Source organism: Streptopelia decaocto (genome assembly GCF_964273445.1).
Source record: "Streptopelia decaocto genome assembly, chromosome: 7".
NCBI lineage: Eukaryota > Metazoa > Chordata > Aves > Columbiformes > Columbidae > Streptopelia > Streptopelia decaocto.
In genome coordinates this window covers 25,197,126-25,219,242 of record NC_138661.1, presented here as the reverse complement: position 1 = coordinate 25,219,242, position 22,117 = coordinate 25,197,126, and the positions used below count along the sequence as shown (strand labels likewise).

Genomic DNA, 22,117 nt, shown 5'->3' with positions numbered 1-22,117 from the left:
TTGATGTAGTGTTATTTCCAGAGGCCCTGCCAAGCCCATGTTGGGCCCAGAGCAAGCCCGTAACTCTATAGGGCCAAGTCTGCAGCCTCCTGCACCAATCTAGGACTGCAGCTTCTAAAACCATGGCCACTCTTTCCCTATTTCTCCCTCCCAGTGGGCCTGGCATGGCGGGAACCACCAGCTGCACCAGGGTTTTGCAGGTTTGAGGATAAAGTGCTGAGCCTGGGGCCAGCGCCCAAACCAGAGCACTCGTTGTGGTGGCAGTGGAGCAGGCATGGCCCTGCATACCGCCCTGGACATGCCATCTGTCCCCAAAGGCCTTGGGCAAAGGAGAACCACATGGCAGGGGACCCGTGACTCTGCTCCATGCCTTCTTGGCCGTGCAAGGCATCCTGACCATGTGTGCTTGCTGAGGGTGCGGGCTGTGCCTCAGGCTGTACCTCACACTGTCCTGGCAGCAGTAGCACTCACCTGGCCGGGGGGGACAGGCCAGGCACCAGTCCGCACCCCAGAAGAGCCCCACGCTGCCACAGCAGTCCTCCAGCTTCGTCAGCCCTGGCAGGGGGTTGGTGCACTGTGGAAAGAGAAATGGAGCATCAGGCTTCTGCGGGACAGGGAAGGGACATGTGGCCATCCGCTGCAGCCGGCTGGGGCAGCAGTGGCAGGGCCAGCACGGGAGATAACAGTTTGGGGGCAGAGACTGGCACAGTCCTCCTGGCACAGCTCCCCATCGGGACACTGTGGGACCCAGGATGCAGTTTAAGACAGTAAAGAGTTGTACAGGCAGAAGAACACAAGTCTGACTCAGCTGCACCTCTCGGAGGGAAAGGGGACATCGAACGGAGCAGGAGATGAACCAGATATGATATCATGAGGCAAAGCCCTTGGATCAGCCCTGTGCCTTGCCGATTAGCCAGTGAAATGGGTGTACCACTCCAGCCTGGCGGGGAGCTTGCAGTCAGGCACTTTTCTTTGCTTAATGAATCTCTCTGTCCCACTCCGATCGCTGCCCCCTCGGCAAGGCCCTCTGTATTACAGGCTTCCCCATCAGAGTGGAGCCGCCATGGCCCACAGGCCAGAGCTGGCCCACGGCCAGGCCTGCGTGGCCGCCTGCCCAGCGCTCACATACCGATCGGCTGGGCTGCAGCTGAGCGGGGAGAGGCGAGCACTCACCCGCTTGGGTGAGGTGTGAGCACAGCAAGGGCACCCCCCATCGCCCCACTCACCCCCCACAGCGCATCTCCCACTGCCTCTCTGGGCATCCATGAGTATCTCCATGCATCACCATCTGTTCCCAGGGGCAGAGAGCCACCGACTCCCCACGAAGAAGCAGGGCTTTTCCAGCCCCAGGGCCTGATCTCATTTATTTTTTGCGCTAGGGAGCAGTTGAGATCACATCCCACTAGGAATGGCTTGGATGGGAATGACTGAAGGATGGGATGGGAACCAGGAGCAGCCCCCCAGAAAGGGCTGGGGAGCAATGGGGAGGGGGCTGAGTCCCAGGCTGCCCAGCCACGGATCTCGCTGAGCACGAGCTGCTCCAGGGCAGCACACAGGTGTTCCTGTGGGTGCCAAAAACCTCCAATGCTTTTCCAGTGACGCAAGAGAAACATATGGGGAAAGACAAAATAAGCAATTATGATGACTGCGGGACAAGAGTGGAAAGCCCCTCACGTGCGTTTGCTTCCCAAGCCCCGACTGAGCTGCCCAGGAAGGCACCGTTCCATGGAAATCAGACTTTCATTTATCGTCTGAGAGAGAAAGGAATTTTCCTATGTTTTATACGTTTCCTACAGTAATCACAGAGCGTGGCTGTAAATGTTGCTATAAATAGGCACCTTTTTAAACGAGACTGTGTGTGAAAGCCATCAAGTCTGGGCTGTACTGCCCCAGGGCACAGCCTGGTCAGGGCAAAGCAGCAAGGTCTCCCTGTTGGGCCAAGTACTAACATATTACTGTCCATGTCCACAGCACCTGGATGATGCCCACACTGATGCTGAAGAGCTTCACGCAATGAGAGTTCACCCTCCCTGCCCCATAAGCCAATGCACTTGTACCCCAAACGAGGAGCACATCTCCACACACACACTCCAATACTTGACGGGTGACCACTTACCTGCCCATGGAGAGCCTCCCGAAAGCACCTCCCCAGCAGCCCTGGGGCTCTCTGCTGCTGCTGGCCACTCTCGGCAGCAATGCTGTTGCCGTTTCTGTGGGCATAGCTGTACCAGGGCATGGTGGCCAGCTGAGGTACCAGCGCTGCCTCCACGCTGTTCTCCTCTGACACCTCTGCGTCACCCCGCACCCTGGCCACTTGATGAATCTGCACAGTGGCTTCTGGAGGGTGGTTGATGTGGACGTTCACGAGGGAAGGGTTTAGGGAACCTGGAATATGAGTTTATAATACAGTTGTGACAATCTGGCAACAATTTGGCACCCAAAGAGCATCTTGTCAGCAACCAGTTCACAAGGGAGGAGAGGCAGACTGAACCCACCAGGAAATCTAGAGAAAGACTGCATCTAAGTGAAAATACTTCTCTGGCCTGAAAACAGGACAAACCTACCAAAAACCTCCACAGCAACCTGAGCCCTTCAGAAACTAAGGGAACCACTTTTCTAACAACCTGGTCTGAAAAGCATAAGGACCTAGTGGCCTCTTTGGGCCTGTTAATGAAGATCTGTGGAGCACCCAAGTAGGAGGACTCAGAAATATGAGGGAGTCCAGGACTTCTGGCAGGACCGCATCGGTCAGGAGCCACCAGCATGGGAAATGTTGGCAAGGATGACTTTTTTAACTGTGCTCCAACACAGAGTTTAGGAGTTCAGAGGATCTTCTGACTCGACACCCACTTCTCTCACCCGTGCCAGTGCTAGCCACATCCATCCCTTGCTCCCTATAGCATTTCCCCCATGCTTCTCAATTCCTGCCCCCACCATCTCAGTTGCCTTTTGGTCCCCAGCAAGGCCAGAGCACGGCTTTATGAGAGCAAGGCATTGGTCCAAGGGCTCCTCTCTATGGCAGGTACCCTGGTAGGCAGAAGAACGTGAGGTCTGGAGCCCCCAGCCATGCTCACCCAGCTGGTTGGACAAGGGCAGGGTGTAGGTGGAATGCTTCATGGAGCCACCAATCTGGGTCTTGGGGGATCTCCCTCCTTGCTTCTTTTCCAGAGAGGGAGCCGGCAGGTGGCAAAATTTCCCTGTGGAGTTGGAGGGACACCAACACTCGTCCCGGCCTACGCAGCGCCCTCCGTTCAGGCAGGGGATCTGGCAGAAGTCTGCAAGGCAAAGAGAAGTCTGCTTAGCAGAGAAACTGAGCCCTGCCTCTAGCCCAGGGGTGGCTGGTGGGAGGCCAAGCAGCTGGGACTGGGCCACCACTAGCCCTGTGATGCCTGAGGAGCAGACCCAGCACTGGGGTCAGCATCTGCAGCCTGGAGGCAGCGCAGGGTCCCTGCTGTGCATCACTGTCCAGCAAACAGCAGGTGGAGGAGCTGGGGTCCTCCCAGGGTTGAAGGTGATAGGTCCTCTCATGGGCTCTGAGGCCTCAGCCGTGCCCAGCGAGACAGTCCCCCAGAGCCAAGGTGGTGGTGCTGGCACAGTAGGATCCCTTGGAGTGGGGCAGGAGCTACGGCAGCCACACACAACCAAGTCAGCACAATTCCTTCTTGTCTGCATCATCCCCTCCCCACTTGGTAGGGTTTTTACTCCCAGCCTAGAAGGGAGCTCAGTGGGGATGAAAGAGGCAGAAGGAGAGAATGGGCAGAGAGCCATGTCCTCAGAGCCTGTCTCCTGGCCAGCCCTGGCCCTGCCAGCAGCTCAAATGGGAGACGCATGGAGTGGGACACAAACTGTGAGCAATTTTTCTGCACAGGCTCAGAAAAAGCGTCCACAGATGAAACTGAAGTCACGTCTCTTCTAGCCTCATCAGATGCTTGGTGCAATCCAAAGCATCTCTCAGTGTGAGTGACACTCAGACAAGGCACGGGATTTCCTGGCAGATCATCCTGACTCATTTCAGCGTAAGACGAGATGCTGTGGCTGCACATCCCAAGATGGCTTGTTAGGTTTATCCGGGGGGATGAGCTTCCACCCTGCTCCAAGCTCATTTGCTCAAGCCCAGCAACCAGTTTTGGGGTGAGCAGACATATCTTTGGCTTGAATCTAGGCAGAAAGTCCCATCAAATTTGCATCAGCTGGTGTTCACAACAGCCAGACTGTGAATTCTCTCAGTGTTAGAAGAACTTGAGAGTTACAGAGGCTTTCAGAGGATGAGTCCCACCAGGGTCCTGCAGGCTGCTCACACCAACTGGCTCCAAGAGGGTGTGCCCAACCCACAGCTTGGTATCCCAGTGACCTGATGAGCAATCCCAGCAGCTCTGAAAGGCGAGCAGAGGTTTCAGCAGCCCTGTTTATCAGAACAGCTTGCAACCTGCAGCCAGCTCTCCTGGCTGCCACATGAGTGAAAGGAGAGAACAGGAGGAAATTAGGTGATGAAAGTCAGCCCTGAGACTGGATGCCAACAAAAGCAGTGAGCTGGCTCTGAGGAGGAGGGGGTGGCGAGGCTTGGCGGCAGGCCTGAATCAAACACATGCATTCCCCATACCTGGGGGGGATGGAAATAGAAGTTGCTTGCCCAGGAAAGAGAGTAATGAGGCAAGGTCTGTCTTCCTCCCCCAAAGACAGAGTAAGCCCCAAAGACCCCAGGAGACCTCTTCCTAGGCACTGGGAGAGGGCATCTCTTCCCATCCCCATACCAGCCCAAGCCCTCAGTCTTCAGAGGCAGGAAAGGCAGAAGGAGGAGAGTGGGGGAGCAGACAAGAAGATAGGCCAGGGGCCTTGGGGTGCTCACAGATGCGGAAGCCAGACTTGGGATCGTGGTCATGCCCGCCTTGGCTATAGAGAGTGGTGGTGTCTCCTTTCTCGCAGCTGTTGTAGCAGCGCCCGCTCCGGCATGTCTGTTTGCAGATGGTGGGTGTGAAGACAATTTTTATCTTCCTAATCTTCTCTGTCAGGTTGGCCCCTATGAAAGAAAAGGACAGTGCTAAGTGGGTACAGCACCTCCAGGCCAGGCCATTGGTAATTCGCAGCTCAAGCTCCAAAGCATTCCCAAGCAAGGAGGTATCTGTGTCCCTCCCTGGGGCCATGTCTCTCCTTGCCCGTGGCTCATTCCAGCCTGTCCGTGCTCCAGCATCAGTAAGGGTTTGTCAGCACATGAGAAGTGGCCAGCAGCATGCTCTGCCTGCCCAGCTCAGTGGCATAACTCTCTGTGAAGGGATACACATGCATTAATTCCAGTGTAAAGAGTTCTGCTTTAGACAATATTCCTTCTCAAGCCATGTCAGTAACCGGGAGACAGGCTGCCCTTAAACCACTGGAAGGCTTTCCACATGAGCAGCCACACTGGTGTCCATGAAAGAGAGCATCAGGGCTTGAGAAAACCAATGTCTCCCTGTAAGAGTCCCCTAACCTCCTGCAGTTACCCGCTAGTCCCTCCTCATCCCTCACCATCCTCACATTAGATATGGCGGAAATGGCATTCAGAGATTCTGGGGGCTTGCACAAAATGGACAACAGGCAGAGCTATTGTGTAACCATGAACCAGCTGGGTCCAAACCACAGTCCTCTACCCCTGCTCAGTGAGATAGTTGTTTCTTTGGTGCCTTCCTTGGTGTGCTCACCCCCAACCCCATTTCAATCACCACTTTCAGATTACAGCTTCAGACAGGCTCACAGCCCTACTCAAGAGCTGAGATGCTACGGGGTGCCTCCTTGGGGAACCATGGCTTAAGAGGGAGCCAAGGTGCAGAAGACAATTTGCATCTGTGCTAGCTGAGGAGCTGCTGAGGCTCTGCCTCATCAACTGCACGTCCCAGCAGCCTGGCCTGATCCCTGCTCATGTCAGAAGGCAGCAAGGGGGCAGCCAAAGGGAAGAACTAGATGTTGGTTGCACAATCTGACCTTGAGGGCTGCTCAGACTGAGGAGGAAGCCGGGAGACACCGTTCCTGCAGACAGGGAATCCCCCTTCAAGGCACCGTGCTGGGGTGATGTTCAACACCTCTGAGGGGCATCTGTCACATCCCCCTGGCTCCTCTCCCCTGCCATCAGCATTTTGCTGCCCTGATCTGTCCTTCTTTGGTAGGGTCTCATTCTCTGCCAACCCCCTGCAATGACCATGCTGGCCTTCTCTTTCTATCCCACCCAGTGACACAGTCCTGAGAGTCCCGGGTTTCTTGGGCCCTCCCCCGGCCACAAAAAGAGTGAAAGCCCTGGAGGCCTTACCCCTTGCAGACAAGGTGTGCTCCTGGGAAAAAGCATGTGGCCCAGAGCTGCTCTGCTCATGTCCATTCCCGTTGGGGAGTGCATTAGAGGTGAGTTGGCCATTGCTGGCTGGGTAGCGCCGGACAGTCCGTGATGGCGCTGTGTGCTGGGGGGAGACAGGAGAGCCAATTCTGCTCTGCGTCCTGTGGAAGAGAAAAAAATGAACCAACACTCATCCCAAATAACTGTGCTGACCTGCAGTGCCTGTCCACCAGGATGCCCTGCAGCAAACTTCAAACCTTCAATGCTGAGCTGCCTGAGCCACCACCTGGACACAGAGCTCTGCCTACCTGGGCAGGGTCCCACTCCTCACCTGCCTTCAGTCATCACGATGGCACCATTTCACTGTAGGGATTGTGCCCCACACCCTGAGCCTGGCAGAGCACAGTGCTCACCAAGATACTCTCCCTGGACTGTCACATCAGGCTGCCCCACCACAGGGTGCCTCATTTGCCTTGCAGCACCTCTGACTGCCCATCACGCTCAAGGGCTGCTCCTTGTCCCACCACATCCCTCCCCCAGGAAACCCAAGCAGCTCCAAATCAGTTCTTATGGTGGGAGCTTTCTCAGGACCCACCTTCACAGTCCCAAATGAGCACTGAAAAAACAGTGAGACAGTCATAAGAGAAACCAGGCCAAGCAAATAAACAAAACTTGTCCCACAAGAGTCACAAACAAGAGAAAATGACCAAGAACCCAGTCCTGTAAGTGCAGTTACAACTTTCTGCAGTAATTGCATTTATGACTTTCGGTGTTTTCTGGGGACTAAGCATGGAGAAGCCATCCAGCTCACAAGGTCACAATTCTTTCATTCTGTGGTAAAGCCACACAGACCACTAGGCAGAGCTCTTCGCATTAAACTGACAGAACAGCACATCTTGCTCTATTGCACTCACACCCATTCCCCTTTACTGACTGGCAGCACTAAGCCTCCAAGAGGGTGCTGTGTGCTTACCAGCAAATGTGTCCCTCACTCTTGCCTACACCACCTACAAGGAAGAAGGCTTTAGTACACCAGGCCCGAAATAGGTTGGCTGCCCATATGCTCTTTCAGTTTCTTTGGAAGTCTGTGCCTTGGATTCCTCTGCAACTCAACCTGAGCACTGACAGGTCATCTGCATACCCTGTCCAACACCTCCATCTCTGACCAAAAGGCTGGGGCAAACTAGCTCCGTCCCACTGAAGTGCTCAGAGAGGTCCATCCCACTTTATGGTTGTCACCATTTTTCCTGTCACAGTCAGCATGGGGGAGGTGTTTCTAAACCCAACATGATCGGATGATCCAACGAGAGCTGGCTGGCAGCAGCTCTGACATCCCTGGGTTGGATAGCTTAGAATAATGGTAAGATTTAAGGACATGGAAAGGGAGCTAATGCTGTGCTGGTATTCAAACAGGTCAAGCGCAATACACAAGGTAACCGTCAGCCAGCAAGCCTGAAAAGATGATGCACAGGTCAATTAATTGGGAACTAAAGGAAAGGAATACAGAAGTAAGGTCAAGTCAGCAGAGTTTATGGAGAACCACTCTTGTCAAAGGAGTCCATTTTCATCATTCACTAGAATTACATACACACACATCAACACGCTGAGAGCCCATGCTATTCCGATAAAAAAACAAACAGGGCAGTACAATGTCAATCAGGCACATGTGAAATGAATAACAAACTGGCTGTGTGACAGAACACAAGGAGCAGTTGTCGCTGGGGAGGGAATTAGATGGCTTCCAGGGTGATCAGTACGAGGCCTGGCACGATTCAAGGATTTCATCTGAAAATAAATATTTTTATTTCTAAATAAGCATACGATTGACATTGATAATGTGTGCTGCTGACACAAAAATTTTCAATGTGGTGTATTGTGATGAGAACAGAGCAATCGCACAGAGCGTTTTGGATCACTGTGGAGGGCAAATCCATCCAAGCAATATGGGACTTTAATAGAGCCAAATGCAGAATTACACTACTACGAAGAAGGAATGCAGGCAGCAGCTGCAGATAGAAGGAGACGATCCTGGCAAACAGCAATTTTGAAAAGATTTGGTGGATAATGACAAGCGATTAAATATGAACTGTCAGTTCAATGCCCTGACACCAGGGCAGTGAAAGACTGCAGGAACAGGGAGGTATTTTTGCCTCCCTATATATCCTCATCACAGCAGGGTATATATATGCTAAAATACAACATCTAGCTCTGATGTGAAATATGTCACATCTTCCAAGGGATGTTGAAAAAACTGAGATGATAAGGGAAAAAACGTGGCAAAAATAATTTGAGGGCTGGTAAAAATGCCTTTTGGTAAGAAACCTAAGTATTCAATCTCTTCAGTTTAGCAAGGAGAGATGAAAAGGTGCTCTGATTACAGGGTACAGGTTTCTCCGCAGGAACAAAACACCAGGTGTAAATAGCCTTGTAATCTAACCACGAAACAACATCATCTGCAAACCCAAGCCAAGTGATTCTGTACTAGAAACAGCAGGCTAGCTGTTTTCCTTCAGCAAAACACACCCCACTAGTGGATTCTCCAACTCCTGATACTATCACTTCAGGAGAGGAAAGTGTGCTGGTGGGACATGAGATATTACTGGAACAATACAAATATAATTAAATAAAAATGCATAATCTATGCTGTCCCAGAGGGTATTTTAGATTATCTGTTGATCTATTGATTGTTTCTGGCCTTGAGCTGTAGGAGTCCAAGAACAAACGGTTTTATCCCAGAGACAGAAGTCCCTGGTCCAGATACTCATAACCTGTTTCTAACACAGGATAACCTTGAGACTGAAGTGGCTGAGCTGCTATGGAGCTCTAGGGAGGCATGGACAGGAGTCCTGAGGAGAAAGCAGCGCAGGCAACCCATGCTGCGGGGAAGACGCCTGGCCTTGCAGGTTCGCAGGCTGTTTGGAGTGGAGTCTGGCTACAGGTCGTTCAAGGATGGAGACAGAGCAAGTGGGTTTGATCAAAGAGCACAGACGGATAACAAAATTATTATCTGCTGTTAAAAATATTTGCTGTCATGTTAAAATTGAGATCTAAACTGAGGTAAGGACAGCAAACAGTGCTTGTTTTTCAATAACAAGCAAGGCTAACGAGTAATTGCAGAGAAATGAACTTGATTTCAGTCCTATCCTACTCCCTACCAGCCTCTTTCAGAAGCTCTCCTGAGATTCTGCAGAGTACCACCTACCCCTGATGGCCATGGGGGCCAGGTGTGACCTATCCAGTCATTTCTGAGCTACTATTCCAGCCCTGCTGCCAGCAAATGAACTTCTGGTGCCTGTTACCTACTGTTTTGTTACCTGTTGTGCTACTGCTGGTTTTGTTAGTGCCAAAGCCGTATGGAACTCTAGGGAGGCCAGGTGAGATCTACCAAGCCCTGGAAGCCCAGGCTCATTTGTTCTCTGATGTCTGGTGAGAGACCTCAAGCATAGTCCTATGGGTGCACCTGCTTTAGCAGGTGGGTTGGACTAGATGATCTCCAGAGGTCCCTCCCAACCCCTCCCAACAAAAAAACCACCAAAAACAACAACAACAAAACAAACAAACAAACAAAAAACAAAAAAAAAACAAAAAACAAACAAAAACAAACAAACAAAACAAACAAACAAACAAAAAACAAAAACACAAAGCCACCATATGAAGGGCTTTAAATAAAATAATCATTACCATTTCATTTACCAAGAAAAGTGGAATATACATGCTTACTGTGAAGGGCAGTGCCAGCTTCACAAAGGAAAAACAGAGGAACATTACTCTATGGCTTGCAACACTTGAGGAAAAGCCATCCTACTGGGATCCTGTTGGCAAAGCATTCCAGTGTGTGTCACAGCACAGGGAGGCAGATTTGCTTTGAATTAATTTGTTTATTTGGTTCTATTCTAGGCAGATGAGCTCTGGGATTTGTAGACTAAGTTGAGTAACACCATCCTATCCCAGGCCACAGGGACCAATGGCAAAGGGCGTCTTCGCCATTTTTTCAGTCCAAATTCATTCCCAAATCATGCCAAGTGGCTGGCTCATGGTCAGAGAATACAAAACAGCTTATCCTTTCCAAACCTTCAGAGTCAGTCCATGCTGGGCAGACAGGGACTGGCTTGCTTGAAGGGTCTGACAAAACAGACCTGAGCTCACCACATCAGCACAGACCTGGCCAGAAGGCATTAGCAACCCCTAACCATCTGGTGCATCTTAATATATGTGATGGGAGTTTGTCCACTTCCCAAGGATCCATATTGCCACAAGTTCTTTCCCTGGTATGGCTGCCCTAAGGGTAAGAGCGAGGATGGAAAACAGATGGGGCAGTTCCAGATCAGCAGAGTAGGCAGCTTGTGCTACCGCTTTCCATGCCCTCACCTGCTCAGGGAAGAGGCACTGAAGAGGCAGGGGAGGTTGAGACCTCAAGTACTACATTCAGGGATATTTAAAGTCCCAAGGCTTCACATTCATTCAGCCTTCCAGCCTCCCTCCGTGTGGTATTACTCACTTCCACTCTCCCAGCCAGGCACGTGGCCAGCACAGATCTCTGCAAAGAGGCAGTGGTCTCTTCCTCCACAGGCGACCGCCTGCCAAGCAGCTGGTTTCCCTGCTCTTCATCTGTCAGAGCTGCTGACAGCTTTCTCCATGTCAGGCACAGTCTGTGGGGCAGAAGCAGCATGCAGACTCCTCGGACACCTCTCCTGAGATGTCCTGGGGCACTCAGCTCCACGGGGTCCAGCTAACAGCAGCAGTGGTCCAGGGGAAACACAGTCAGGGAGGCGAAGTAGAGGGAGCAGTGTTCTCCTTCCAGGGACATGGATGTGTGTGCTCCTTCTGATCTCTACCAGGCTGATGACCGTAGTCATCAGCACATGGAAAGTTTCACTCCTGTAGGCATTAGGTGCTAACCAAAATTAAAAGAGGTTCGGGATGGGAGGAAGCTGTGCAGACAGACTGACCCACGCCTGCAACAGTTCAAAACTACCCAACAAGCACTTGTAGCTGCCCTCTTCTGAGGTGCAAGTCAAGGACCTAGACTCCCCATAGGCCCTCAAGGGCACATGCCAGAAGTCAGGAGAACCAAGGGAGACCTGGTCCCTTACATCCTAGTGCTACTCATCCCTACAGGACCCAAGTGATGCCTCTATGATATCCAGCAAGGGAACTGCACACCTACTGCCTGTGAAAAACATTTTAAACAGGTTTTGTTACCAGTTATGCTCTGCTCTATATTTACCTTAGAGACAGCAGGCTAGAGATGGTGCAAAAATGTTGTATTCCCTAGATACGATGAGTCTCCCGCCCAGTCCTAGATGATCCCTCAAGATGCCTGTTCCGTGCCCAGAGGAGGTGAGTGGTATCTCTCACCCCGCTGAGGACAGTGAGTAGAAGATGGATCTGACAAGTTCCCAGCAACCGCACCAATGAACACAAGGACCCCTGTTATCTGAATCAACACTTTTTTTAAAAAACCTGCAATTTCAAGATGAGGTACACAGAATCACAATAATCAAGTCTAAATCACTGAGACCATAGGGTCCAGAAAATAACACTGTTTTCTAACCCACTGTATATAGAAAGCATTTTTCAGATCTCAGGCCACTTTCAATTATTATGGTTCTTTGGTTAAGCAAAAGCCACAGGGAATCCAGGTGGGTGTTCAGCTGTGGCTTCTCTCAGTGACCTAAAGCCAGGTATCCTCCTTGGGGCTGGAGGCAAAGGTGGCATACTCTTCAAAGCACTTCCCTCCCCCCAGCAGCAACACCTCAGTCTTTCCTGGATTTAGCTTCTATCAGCTGCTCTTCATCCAACTGTTGACTTTGGCCAGATGGCTGGTGAGCTGGGAAATGGTGTTTCTTTGTGTTTGCGTAAAAGAAACGCAGAGCCAAGTGCCACAGGAGTATTACTGGTTTTTCCTCCAGCCTGCCTCGCCCTGTCCCCAGCCAAAGCCTGACTGACCATAGCAGGGTGGATGGCCCAAGGCACTGTGGAGAGAATGATCCCGGACAGTGCGGTCAGCAGGGAGGGGTGCTAACCCCAAGCAAAGGAAGGGCTGGCCAGATGAGGATTGGAAAACTATTCTACTAGCTGAAACAAATCTGCACCCTGCTGAGCGTCAAGGAGAGGATGATAGAGACCACAGAGACCTAAGAAGTAATTCCCAGGAGGGCAACAACAGAGTGGGATGGCACTGGCCAAAGCAAAACTGAAGATAAGAGACCCTCAGAGAAGAAACCATCTTCCCAGAGACCAGGAACCCCCACCCCGGGGTCCGAGCTTAACAAGCTCCATCCCTTCAGCTACAACCAGCCTGCTGCCTGGGACGGGACTGCTGCCTGCAGCCATCTGGCAAGGCAGCGTGCTGCCCACGGGGCTGGGAACAGGGTCCCATGGAGGGAACCTGCTGCAGCAGCAGTATGTCCACCCCAGCTTCTCCAGCCCGCAGCCTGCACATGCGGCTCCAGGTTGAGGGGGCTCAGCCAGGATGGGGGCTGAGTCTTGCTCAGCCCCTGATAACCTGCCAGAACAACAGGCGGGTTCTCCCCTGGTTTTTAACACTGAACAATATACTTGGTGTCTATCTCGTCTGTCCGCCTGTCCCTTTGGCTAGACGCCCTCTCCACTTGGGGCCATGGGGACCAAAATCAATGATTCACTTCCCCCTTTGTAATGCTCAGCAGTTGCTGATTTTCCACTAAAGCATCGCAGAAGAATGGGCAGCCTCAACACCAGTGTCTGTGTCTACAGGGAGAGAGAGAAGCAGCCAGGCTTGGAAAGCAGCAAATTGACCGCAGACCAGAAACTTCCCCTTTCTTGGACTCCAAACAGGTTCCTTAGCAGGCAGACGGGATTCATGGCTCTGTCTGCGGGCCCCAGAGCACAAGAGAGGCACTGCTTAGAGAGCACTCAAGTTTATCATCAATTAGCTCACAAACACGCTGACAAGGAAGACAGCTCTGTTAGGACTCAGGGAGGAGGGGGGGAAATCACACCATACAAGGCACCTGACTTCAAGCCCACCCACGTTATGTGCATAAATCTTGGCTCAGTTTGTTATGCCCACAGGCAAGAGAGATAGCTCTGAAACCTGCCTGCTTCAGGCTTCCTGCTGTCCCTCCTGCTGCTGACTTCAGCCCTGGTACCCCCCATGAAAGTGAGGGAGACACCAAAGTCCTAAGCCCCCTGCTCCCCAGGGTTTGATGGAAGGCAAGTGAAGTTCTCCTGCCCAGAAGCAGCAGCCACCAGCCTCTCCCAGACAGGATACTTTCCTGGCTATGCCAAGCAGGACCTGTGTACCATGAAAGCCACAGAACTGACCATCTAGGTGCCTTCCTGCTTGATTCACAGTCAGACACAGGCACCTGGACTGTCACAGGCACATTGAGGCAAGTGGCAACCCTATTGCTTAGCACAACAGATCTCAGCTGCCAGATTGTCCCTTCGTATGTTCACCTGCCCCCTCATCATGCCTCAGGCACAGCTGAAACATAGTCAGGTCATCAGGCAAGTAGGACAGGAGTAATCCACATCATCCCTCCCCTGTAAGACCTTGAGAACTCCTATGGGCAGAGATGCCCCTCACAACACCCTTTGCCTTGGGCACAAGGACCACTGCAAAGCAGGGCTGCACAGGCAGGATCCAGGACCAGGTTCCGTGCCCCACATACACACTCAGTGCCGCTGGCATATGCCCAGGAGCCACCTCAGTCCAGCACCCAGGTGTCACCACTGTCCCTCACCACGGCTAGCCAGAGGCTGTCACAGAGCCCATGTGTCTCTCATTTTGGGCTCTCTCCTGTGCCACCTTGCAGCGGTAACTCCAGCTCCCTGCTCTGACTGACATTTGCACCAGTGACTGGCCGAGATTTCTCTAGATCTCTCACCACAGCAACAGATGTGCAAGTCCGTGGCACCATAAAGTCTCCAGGTGTCTGCTCCATACCACCCAGCTCCTTCCCTCCACCACCACCACCCTGGCGTTTTCCTTCCTCTGGCCCCCAAAGTAATGCCGGTGCTGTAGGACCAACCGAGCTGGCTCCCAGCCCAACGTGTAGTGCATGAGAACAAAGAGGGAAAAGGCGATGGGCTGTGAACTCTATTTTTGTCTGCTCAGAAGCTGCCAGACACCACATAAATGAGCCTCTCTAAGCACACAGACAGCTAACAGGTTCTTTTCACCAGTCTCTGGGGGTCTAATTTGCTCCTTAGCCAAAGTGACTGCTCACACGTCTCTGCACAGCCCTCTGCTGACATTAAATGCCCTTCCCTTGCCACATGTGCCACACATGCCACCTGCCACTCTGTGAGTGCTCTTCTTTGCTCTCATGTATTAGTGAGTGAGCAACTGACTCCCTGGCAGCAGTCCCACTCTCCGTGCATGAGAACAGCACCTGCCTGGCCCAGCGAGGCTGCAGAAACGTGCCCTGCGCAAGGGCATAGCACGGGGCTGTCAGCAGGAGTAGCAGATTGCACCCTTGGTTGGGTCCATCAGACCGTAGTGCTGACCCATAAAATGGCCAGAACCATGACTTCCAAATGCCAAGCACGATGAAGAGCCATTCATAATCTGCCTGTCTCTGGACCTGAAATGCAGGCCAATGCCTCCCAGAAAAATCAAAATGCAGCCTGTAACCACTCTGAGCTTCAAGTGGAGCCAGCGGAGGAACCAGGCCAGGCTCCTCAATTACAAATGCCACATCTGGGCCAAACCTCGCACACTCTATAGACTAAAACAGGGATTTAGAGGGAGAGGGAGGGCAGGCGAGCTACCACCCCTCTGGCAGAACTGCCCCAGCTGGCCTGCAGTGTGTGCAGCGAGTGGCAGGCGAGACGGGCAGCTGTGCAGCCCTCCTGTCCTCAGCTCAGCCACACGCTCCTTCGGGCTGAGGCGGTGAGAAAGCTGCTTCAGCTGGCTCCTCTGCCTGCATGCAGGGCCGGGTGTTCAGCAGCATAATCAACAGGCATGGCACTGCTGCTGCCAGACACAGTTGCACAGCTGCTCTCATGCCTTGATGAGAAAGAGAACCATCCAGAAGTGTCCTAACAGCTGCCATCACACGAAGGTCCCCATCAGTGCCACCATCTGACCACAGACATCAACCCACAGCTGCAACTTTTGCACCATTACAAAACCATGTGTCAGATGCTGTGCAGCGTAAACATCCCACAGAGTGTTCAGCCACCAGCCACAGCAAAGACCCCACTGTCCCTCTCCTCCTGCCTGTGTCCTCCAGTACAATGAGCAGCAGGGTCCTCCCTGGCAAGGGGAAGGACCTGTATTTTAGAGCAGAGGCATGCAAGAGGACAGGACAACATATCGACATGCTCTTGTGCCCACAAGCACATCGAGATCTCCAGCCCAAAGGGCCCTCTGTCTCCACAAGATACAACTGCAAGCTGAGGACCTGGCACACATCTAATGAAACCTTCTGCAGAGTCATCAGCCAGAGGAAAGCTGAGCCCTGGCCGTGGGGAGGTCACTACTCTCCCCTCTATAGCCGGGAGAAAACAAGCACTCTTGGGTTTCATTTCCATTTTGCTGACTAGCAACACTCGCCCCCTCCACCAGGCTGTCAGCTTCAAAGTCCTGAAAAAACACTTTACCCTATTCATCCTAGCGCCCACACACACCCTGGTTAGAGGGGGGAGCCAGCTACCTGCCCCCCACTTTGCACAGGACATGGAGAGGGCAGGCAAAGCAGCTCTCATCACAGGCATGTGAGCAGGATGAAGACCTTGCGGCTGTACACACACACACAGAGGGCATGAGAGCAACAGGGTGGAGAGGAGACGTGTATAGTCCTCTCATCTGGAGGAGGGAAGGCTGTCATCTACAGCAGGAGGTGCTGGGAAGTATCCCACTCACCCTGGGAACACTCTGGATCTAAAACATATTTTAAGCTAAAATAATGGTTGAATATCCAGCAGGGTGCCTGCCCATTGGATCTATTAGGTCTCCTCACATCTCTCTGCCCCCAGCCACACATGGGATTCCCTCACCTGCATCACTCAAGCCTTAAGAGTTTTTGTTGGGATGTGGCACTTTGCTGTCCACTCTCAAAGTCTCAGTCCTGTTGGGGATTGAGGAATGAGCATCCTTGTGGTTTTTATTCTGCATTATTCTGCAGTGGCTCCATCCCTCCAAGTGCTCAGCAGCCAGAGGACTAGAGGCTGGCTGGGGACCAGGAGTGCTCCTGGCCATGTATGCATGATGCCTGGTGGCAAAGCTGGTGCTTCCAGGGGTACCGTGCCCACGAATCTGCTCTCACACCTCTCTCATGAGGCCTTCAGTATCCACACTGAGGACTGGCAAGAAGGAGCAGGGCTCATGGCACCCCCATCAGGAAGAGATCTGGAGAAGGCAGAAAGGCTGTGCCTGCCTTGGCAGTGCCTGGGCTCCAGCTCCTTGGCAGCACAGCTACCAAGCGATGCAGAAGGCAGAGCTTCCGTGTCATTATCAACCTGTCATTACATCCCTGGAAGAGTTCATCACTTTACTGTTATAGAAAGACCTGTAGCTGGAAAATTAGCATGGCCATCCTGTCAAGGCTACAGGCAACCTAATACACCCTGTCTGCCCGTTCCAGATAGCCTCAGCCTCCGAGTATGCTCCCCATCCTCCAAAGCCAGTCTTTGGCTCAGTTTTGCAGATGTAGGTCTGTTAACCATTCCCCTCAGCTTCCTCCTCGCTTTTGTAGTTCTCAGAATTTCTTCCAATTTGTCAAGGTCTTTTCTGGCAATAAAGAATACCTTGACTCAGTGCAGGACCCCAGGGCGCATGGGAAAAAAACTCTTTCAACTTGGGTCTTTTGCCTCCAAAGTCCTGAGCGCCACCAGCCTCTCGTATGCAGCCGCACCACGTTACTCTCTGCTGCTTAATTTGCTGTTCACCCCTACTCTGCAAAATTTCACCCTCCCCTTCTTCCAGATTTCTTCCTCCCATGGAGGACTTTTTTCCTTCAACTGTAGCAGATAATATTTTTCCAGCCTGAACCTCTTCTTAATCCCTGCCTATATGTTTAGTTTCTGCATGACCCTGACAAGAGCCTCCATGCAACTGAGACAAAAATAAGGTGGTGCAGAGAGCAGGGTACCAAAGCCTTTCAGCACCAGGCACTCAGGGCAGCATTTCTTAGGATGCTTCTGAAGAAAGGAGAGGAGAACAAGTGTATTTACACGGAGACTTTTGCATCTGCATTTCAACTGCTCCTTGTATCAAATCAGCTTCAGTTCATCCCTTGTGTCCTGCTAACACTTGGTGATTTATGGAAAACACTTGAAACCAAAGAGAACAGCTTTGATTTTGCTTAAGTACCAGCTTAAACCAAATAAGGCAGCATATGGTCAGGTATGAGAAACTGCATATGCACAAGGGAGCTGAAAGCAAGCAGGATGGCAATCCTAATTCAGGCATTAGGGAAAAACTCTCCAGTGTTTGATCGTGTGGCCTTAGCACTCTTCTAACATCATTCTTTTTTATACAACTGCTATATAAATTGTGTTGTCATAAATGTCCCAAATGATATATGTATAGTATATAAAATAGGCTATAAACTGGATTTTCTGTACTACCTCACCTACCATGTGTACAATGCATTTGCTCTGCACTCTGCTCTCTTGCTTGTAGTCTCAGACTAAGATGACAGCAGCAGCATTTTTCTTTCAGTTAGAAAAAAAAAAGTGCATTTGAACGTTTTCTCCCAAAACCAAGAGGCTGAATTAAGCTACAGGAATGGCTCCCAAGGAGGTACAGACAAACCAGGCCTAATGTGAAGACCATATTTGGAGTTTAAAAGGAGCCTGAAAAGTCAGCTACCCTCCTGCTGCTCTGAAGCATATGCAACCCCCTAGAAAGGAAATACATATAACACATTAACCAGAATGGTGCTGACAGCTTTAAAACACTAGAAAATAGAGCAACTGTATCTGGTGCCAGGCTAGAGAAGGTATATCATGTAATTAAAAAATACAATTATTTTTATATAAGAAAAATGACACTTATGCTCCTCTTGGGTAGCTTGAGTTTTTCCTTTAGGCTTCCCAGCCAGCTTGCCAAAGACTTTCAACTATGCCAAAGCAGCAGAGGGGCCGAGATCTGGACCTTATGGAGATCTCATTGTCCTGAGTGTAATCTCTTTTCACATATCCTCACACAGACTGGCACCAGCTTCTTAGTTTCAATTTCTTAACAAGGTCTTAGATATGTACTCAAAGTTGGCTCTGGATCAAGGAATGTAAATGCTTAGCCATCTCGTGAAAACTGTATTGTCCAAGCAAAGCACCTCAGAAAGCTGCAATTAGGGTTTAGCTGCAGTGGAAAAATATGCAATTCAAGTAATGATTATGAAGATGCCACAGTGGCAGAAGACAAGGCTGGCACTAGTGTTTTACTACAGGAATTCAATGCCACGTGCTGTGGATCTCCTAGTCTGGTCCCATCACAAGCGAAGTAGGAAACCTGCCATGAGAATGCACTTACACAGGGGGGCTTCTCAGCCCGGGTCAGCTTTTATTTGCTGTTTGGGTATTAATAAATTGTAACCCTCATAAATGTAAAGTGAGTGACAGTAATAAGTGAGCAGAACAATGAGAGGTAAGTTCAGCAGGTACATGGCTAGTATAGACCTCCTCCTAGTACTATATGTATTGTGGACAAACAATCCTGGACACTCAGCAGCAACCCAAGTAAGGCAGTAAGAAAGCTCCACTTTTTCTCATACACGTGGAAAGTTCAAAGCTGGCAAGACAGGAGGCTCCAGATTCTGCTTTAACAGTTAAGACAAATCTGTCTCTGTTTGGAGCAGCATCTTTAAACAGCAAGTGATCTTTCAATGAACTTTCATTTTATCTGCTAGTCCTCAATGACAACAAGGTAATCAAGCTGATTTTGTCAAGTCACAGACCTCAATGTTATGTTTCCAGTGGCCACCCAGGGTGGAGAGCTTTATGTCCACCCGTGGGCTCCACTGTCCTCTGCAAAGGACCATGCTAGACATTTGACTGCCGCCAGAATAAGAGCTGGTTTCAGCCAGTTTTCAAAAGGGGGGAAATACACTTTCCCCGTCCAGCAACCTCTGCCACACACTCAAGATTCTGCCTTTTGCTTGGTCCCTGCTGTTCTCATCATTCACAGAAGAGAGAATAGAGATTTTGGCAGAGCCTCCCTACCGGCATCAAGTTCTTGCTATCCCCAGGCCAGAAGCACTTGCCACAATTCCTCAAGGGCTGCATACAGTCCTTCCTCTTGTCAGGAAGGGAGGAGATGTCTCCTTTAGGGTGCTGGAGAGGAGGCTCTGAGATCAGGAGTCTGTGGGATGGGCATGTCGCAACTCAGCCTTCTTCCTTTTCCATCCTGAGAACACCAGGCAACTCCCAGTAACTGACTTCCCTAAACAGAGCTCTCTGAGAGGAGGCTCCCTGCCCTCAAGAGCTGCAGTGCATTAAGCTGTCTGCACAGCGTCTCAGCACCTTACACCACAGCTATGTCCTTCTCCCTTGTCCAGGTTGCTGGGAAAATGCTTTGCAGGTTCCAGTCATCTCTTCTGTGAAGAGGAAGGATGCTTTGCTTGCCCAGTGGCCTTTGGCCAGCACACACATCCCATCTGGGCAGCACAGCTCCCTTGTGTAGATGGTGGTTACAGATTAATGCCCAGCACTCCCACAGGAGGGACCTTCTCAGGTGGCAGCAGCAGGAGCCTCCTCACACGCTGCCCAGAGTCAGAGGCAGCTGGCCACCCATCCCAACAGCAATGGACACGGGCACAAGTCCTTTCCACTCCCTTCTAAATAAACAGGAATTCTGCTGATACTCCAGCCTTAGGAAAACAAAGCTGTTTCCATTTAGCTCAGCTTCTGAGCTGAGGCGCAGCTCCACCCGCACAATCATCCATCAGGGCTTTGCTTCTCTGGGCAGAGATTCAGACTGAGATCAAGGAGAGGGAGGATTTGCAGCTAGTCCATGCTGGGAGGGCCTCTAACATCCCCAGGATTTTGCTCTCCAGAGCACTCCCTGTTCCAAGCAGCACAGTGCTGGGGCCTCCCAGCTTCTGCAGCAGCTAACAAGTCCCACAGGCTCCTGCAGATGCCTGTTTCTAAGCCGCTGAAGGGGCTTGGGAAGTGGTTCTCATTGCTCAGCCTATATTTTAAGGGAATGAAAGCCTGAGCATCACCAGCTCTGGTGTCAGCAAAGTAAACCCAGAGCTGCCCTTCTCCTAGCCATGTCTTCCCCTGGGCAAGTGCTGAGCTCAGATGAGGCTGGGTGTGTTGTCTTCTTTAGTCCCAGGAAGAAGAGGTAAAGTGCACCGTACGGGCAAGTCAAGGATGCAGTGATTCTTCCCTGTCACCCCTCCAAACAGAGGCGCTGATGGCTACGTGCAACATGGCAGAACTGACACCTGTGCTTAGCATAATGCTCAGGCTGATGTCCACGTCCCCTTCTTCCCAGGACTGCCAGTATGTCCGGAAATGGGTCCATGACAGCTGCACTGGGAATGTCCACAGATCCATTTGCTAACCTTGACATATGTCAGGTACGAACACAAACCAACCAGTACAACCAGTTGCATATGACTGGTACAACCCTGATGGTCAAGGAGCTGCTATTTCTCACCAAGGCTGGGGACAGAAGCCTGACAGTAACTTATCTCCTGCTGTCACAGTCGTGTTTCCTGGGCTTTCCTGGCAGGGAAGCCAAGAAGGCATCGCTGATTCTGCTTCCAGGTGTGAACTCTGGAGAATTTGAGCACATCTGTCAGAAACAGTACCATGAAAACAGGCAGCTGCCTCATCATGCTTTTCACCAAGTCTTTATATGTTCCTCCAGACTCCCAAAGACTTGCTACCTCCAGAGCAGGCTACTCTCTACAGTAAAGTGGCAGTCATCATAAGTAGCAAGGCCAACTAGCTGAGAATAAGAAATAATTTTAAAGCAGTCCCACCACTCAGGCAAGTGGGGACTATTTTGGTCTAGGCAGTTCCTGAATAACCCAGGAGAGTGCTCCCTCTGAAGACTTGATTCAGAACACACTGAAATCAAAATCAAACCCATCTCTGCTTAGCAAGCCGGTCTCTGGGAAGGATTCATGGGTTTTGTTGCATGCATATACAGCATCTAACAGAGAATTGTTCTAGTTCATGACTTCAGAGCTTCTGATTGTTACCTCCATACAAACAAACACAAATAAAGTCAGTATGCACACAAATAAACTAAAGGAGAGAGCAAATTCACTCATGTGAGGATTGATTTCCTGTCTTGGCAAAGCAAGATGAGGCTTAGAGGTCTGTAAGATTCCACTCTTGCACAACTCCTCTTTGTTAGCAATGTGAATGTGCAGGGAGGTTGGGGGCTGGTTGCTTGTCCTGAATCTCATAGTCTTCTCACAACCACCAGTGTCCTCTGTCCACTAAGAAACCCAAAAGCTTCTTCTACCTCTTCCTTATCAACAGATCAGACAAGCAAGCCAGCTGCTGTGGAAGCATGGCAGAAAAAGTCAGTGTCCCACCAGCACAATCAATTTTTATCCAGGAGAAAACCAAGGACTGGAAAACCCAGGCTGTTCCTCTCAGACTTGACAGTGAACTGAACTGCAGTGAAGGTGACCCTGAGTTTGCAGTGACTAAGAACTGTTCCTCATGCTTGCAAATATGAGCAAGTTCTACCTAGTTCTTCAAAGGCCAATTTGCTTCTTGCTTTTGCTGCTGCAGCCCAGTTGCATGGAGAAAGCCTGACACAGAAGCACAGAAATTACTTTAGTGCTAGCATGGAAGTAGATGATGTTGTAACTGCAAGAATCAGGTTCCAAGTTCAGACGCGTCTGAGAGCATGGTTTC

The 22,117-nt window shown here is 51.0% G+C and overlaps 1 protein-coding gene across 1 annotated transcript in view; it reads right to left on the bottom strand.

Moving 5' to 3' along the window:
- The window catches only part of LTBP2 (latent transforming growth factor beta binding protein 2), a 73,602-nt gene that overhangs the window by 34,189 nt on the left and 17,296 nt on the right, over nucleotides 1-22,117 (bottom strand). The window contains exons 4-8 of the mRNA XM_082057371.1: nucleotides 6,278-6,459; nucleotides 4,847-5,017; nucleotides 3,075-3,275; nucleotides 2,117-2,385; nucleotides 472-574 (exon numbers count right to left, since the gene is read on the bottom strand). Coding sequence (XP_081913497.1) covers nucleotides 472-574; nucleotides 2,117-2,385; nucleotides 3,075-3,275; nucleotides 4,847-5,017; nucleotides 6,278-6,459 — 926 coding nt within the window. The remainder of the gene's footprint in view (nucleotides 1-471; nucleotides 575-2,116; nucleotides 2,386-3,074; nucleotides 3,276-4,846; nucleotides 5,018-6,277; nucleotides 6,460-22,117) is intronic.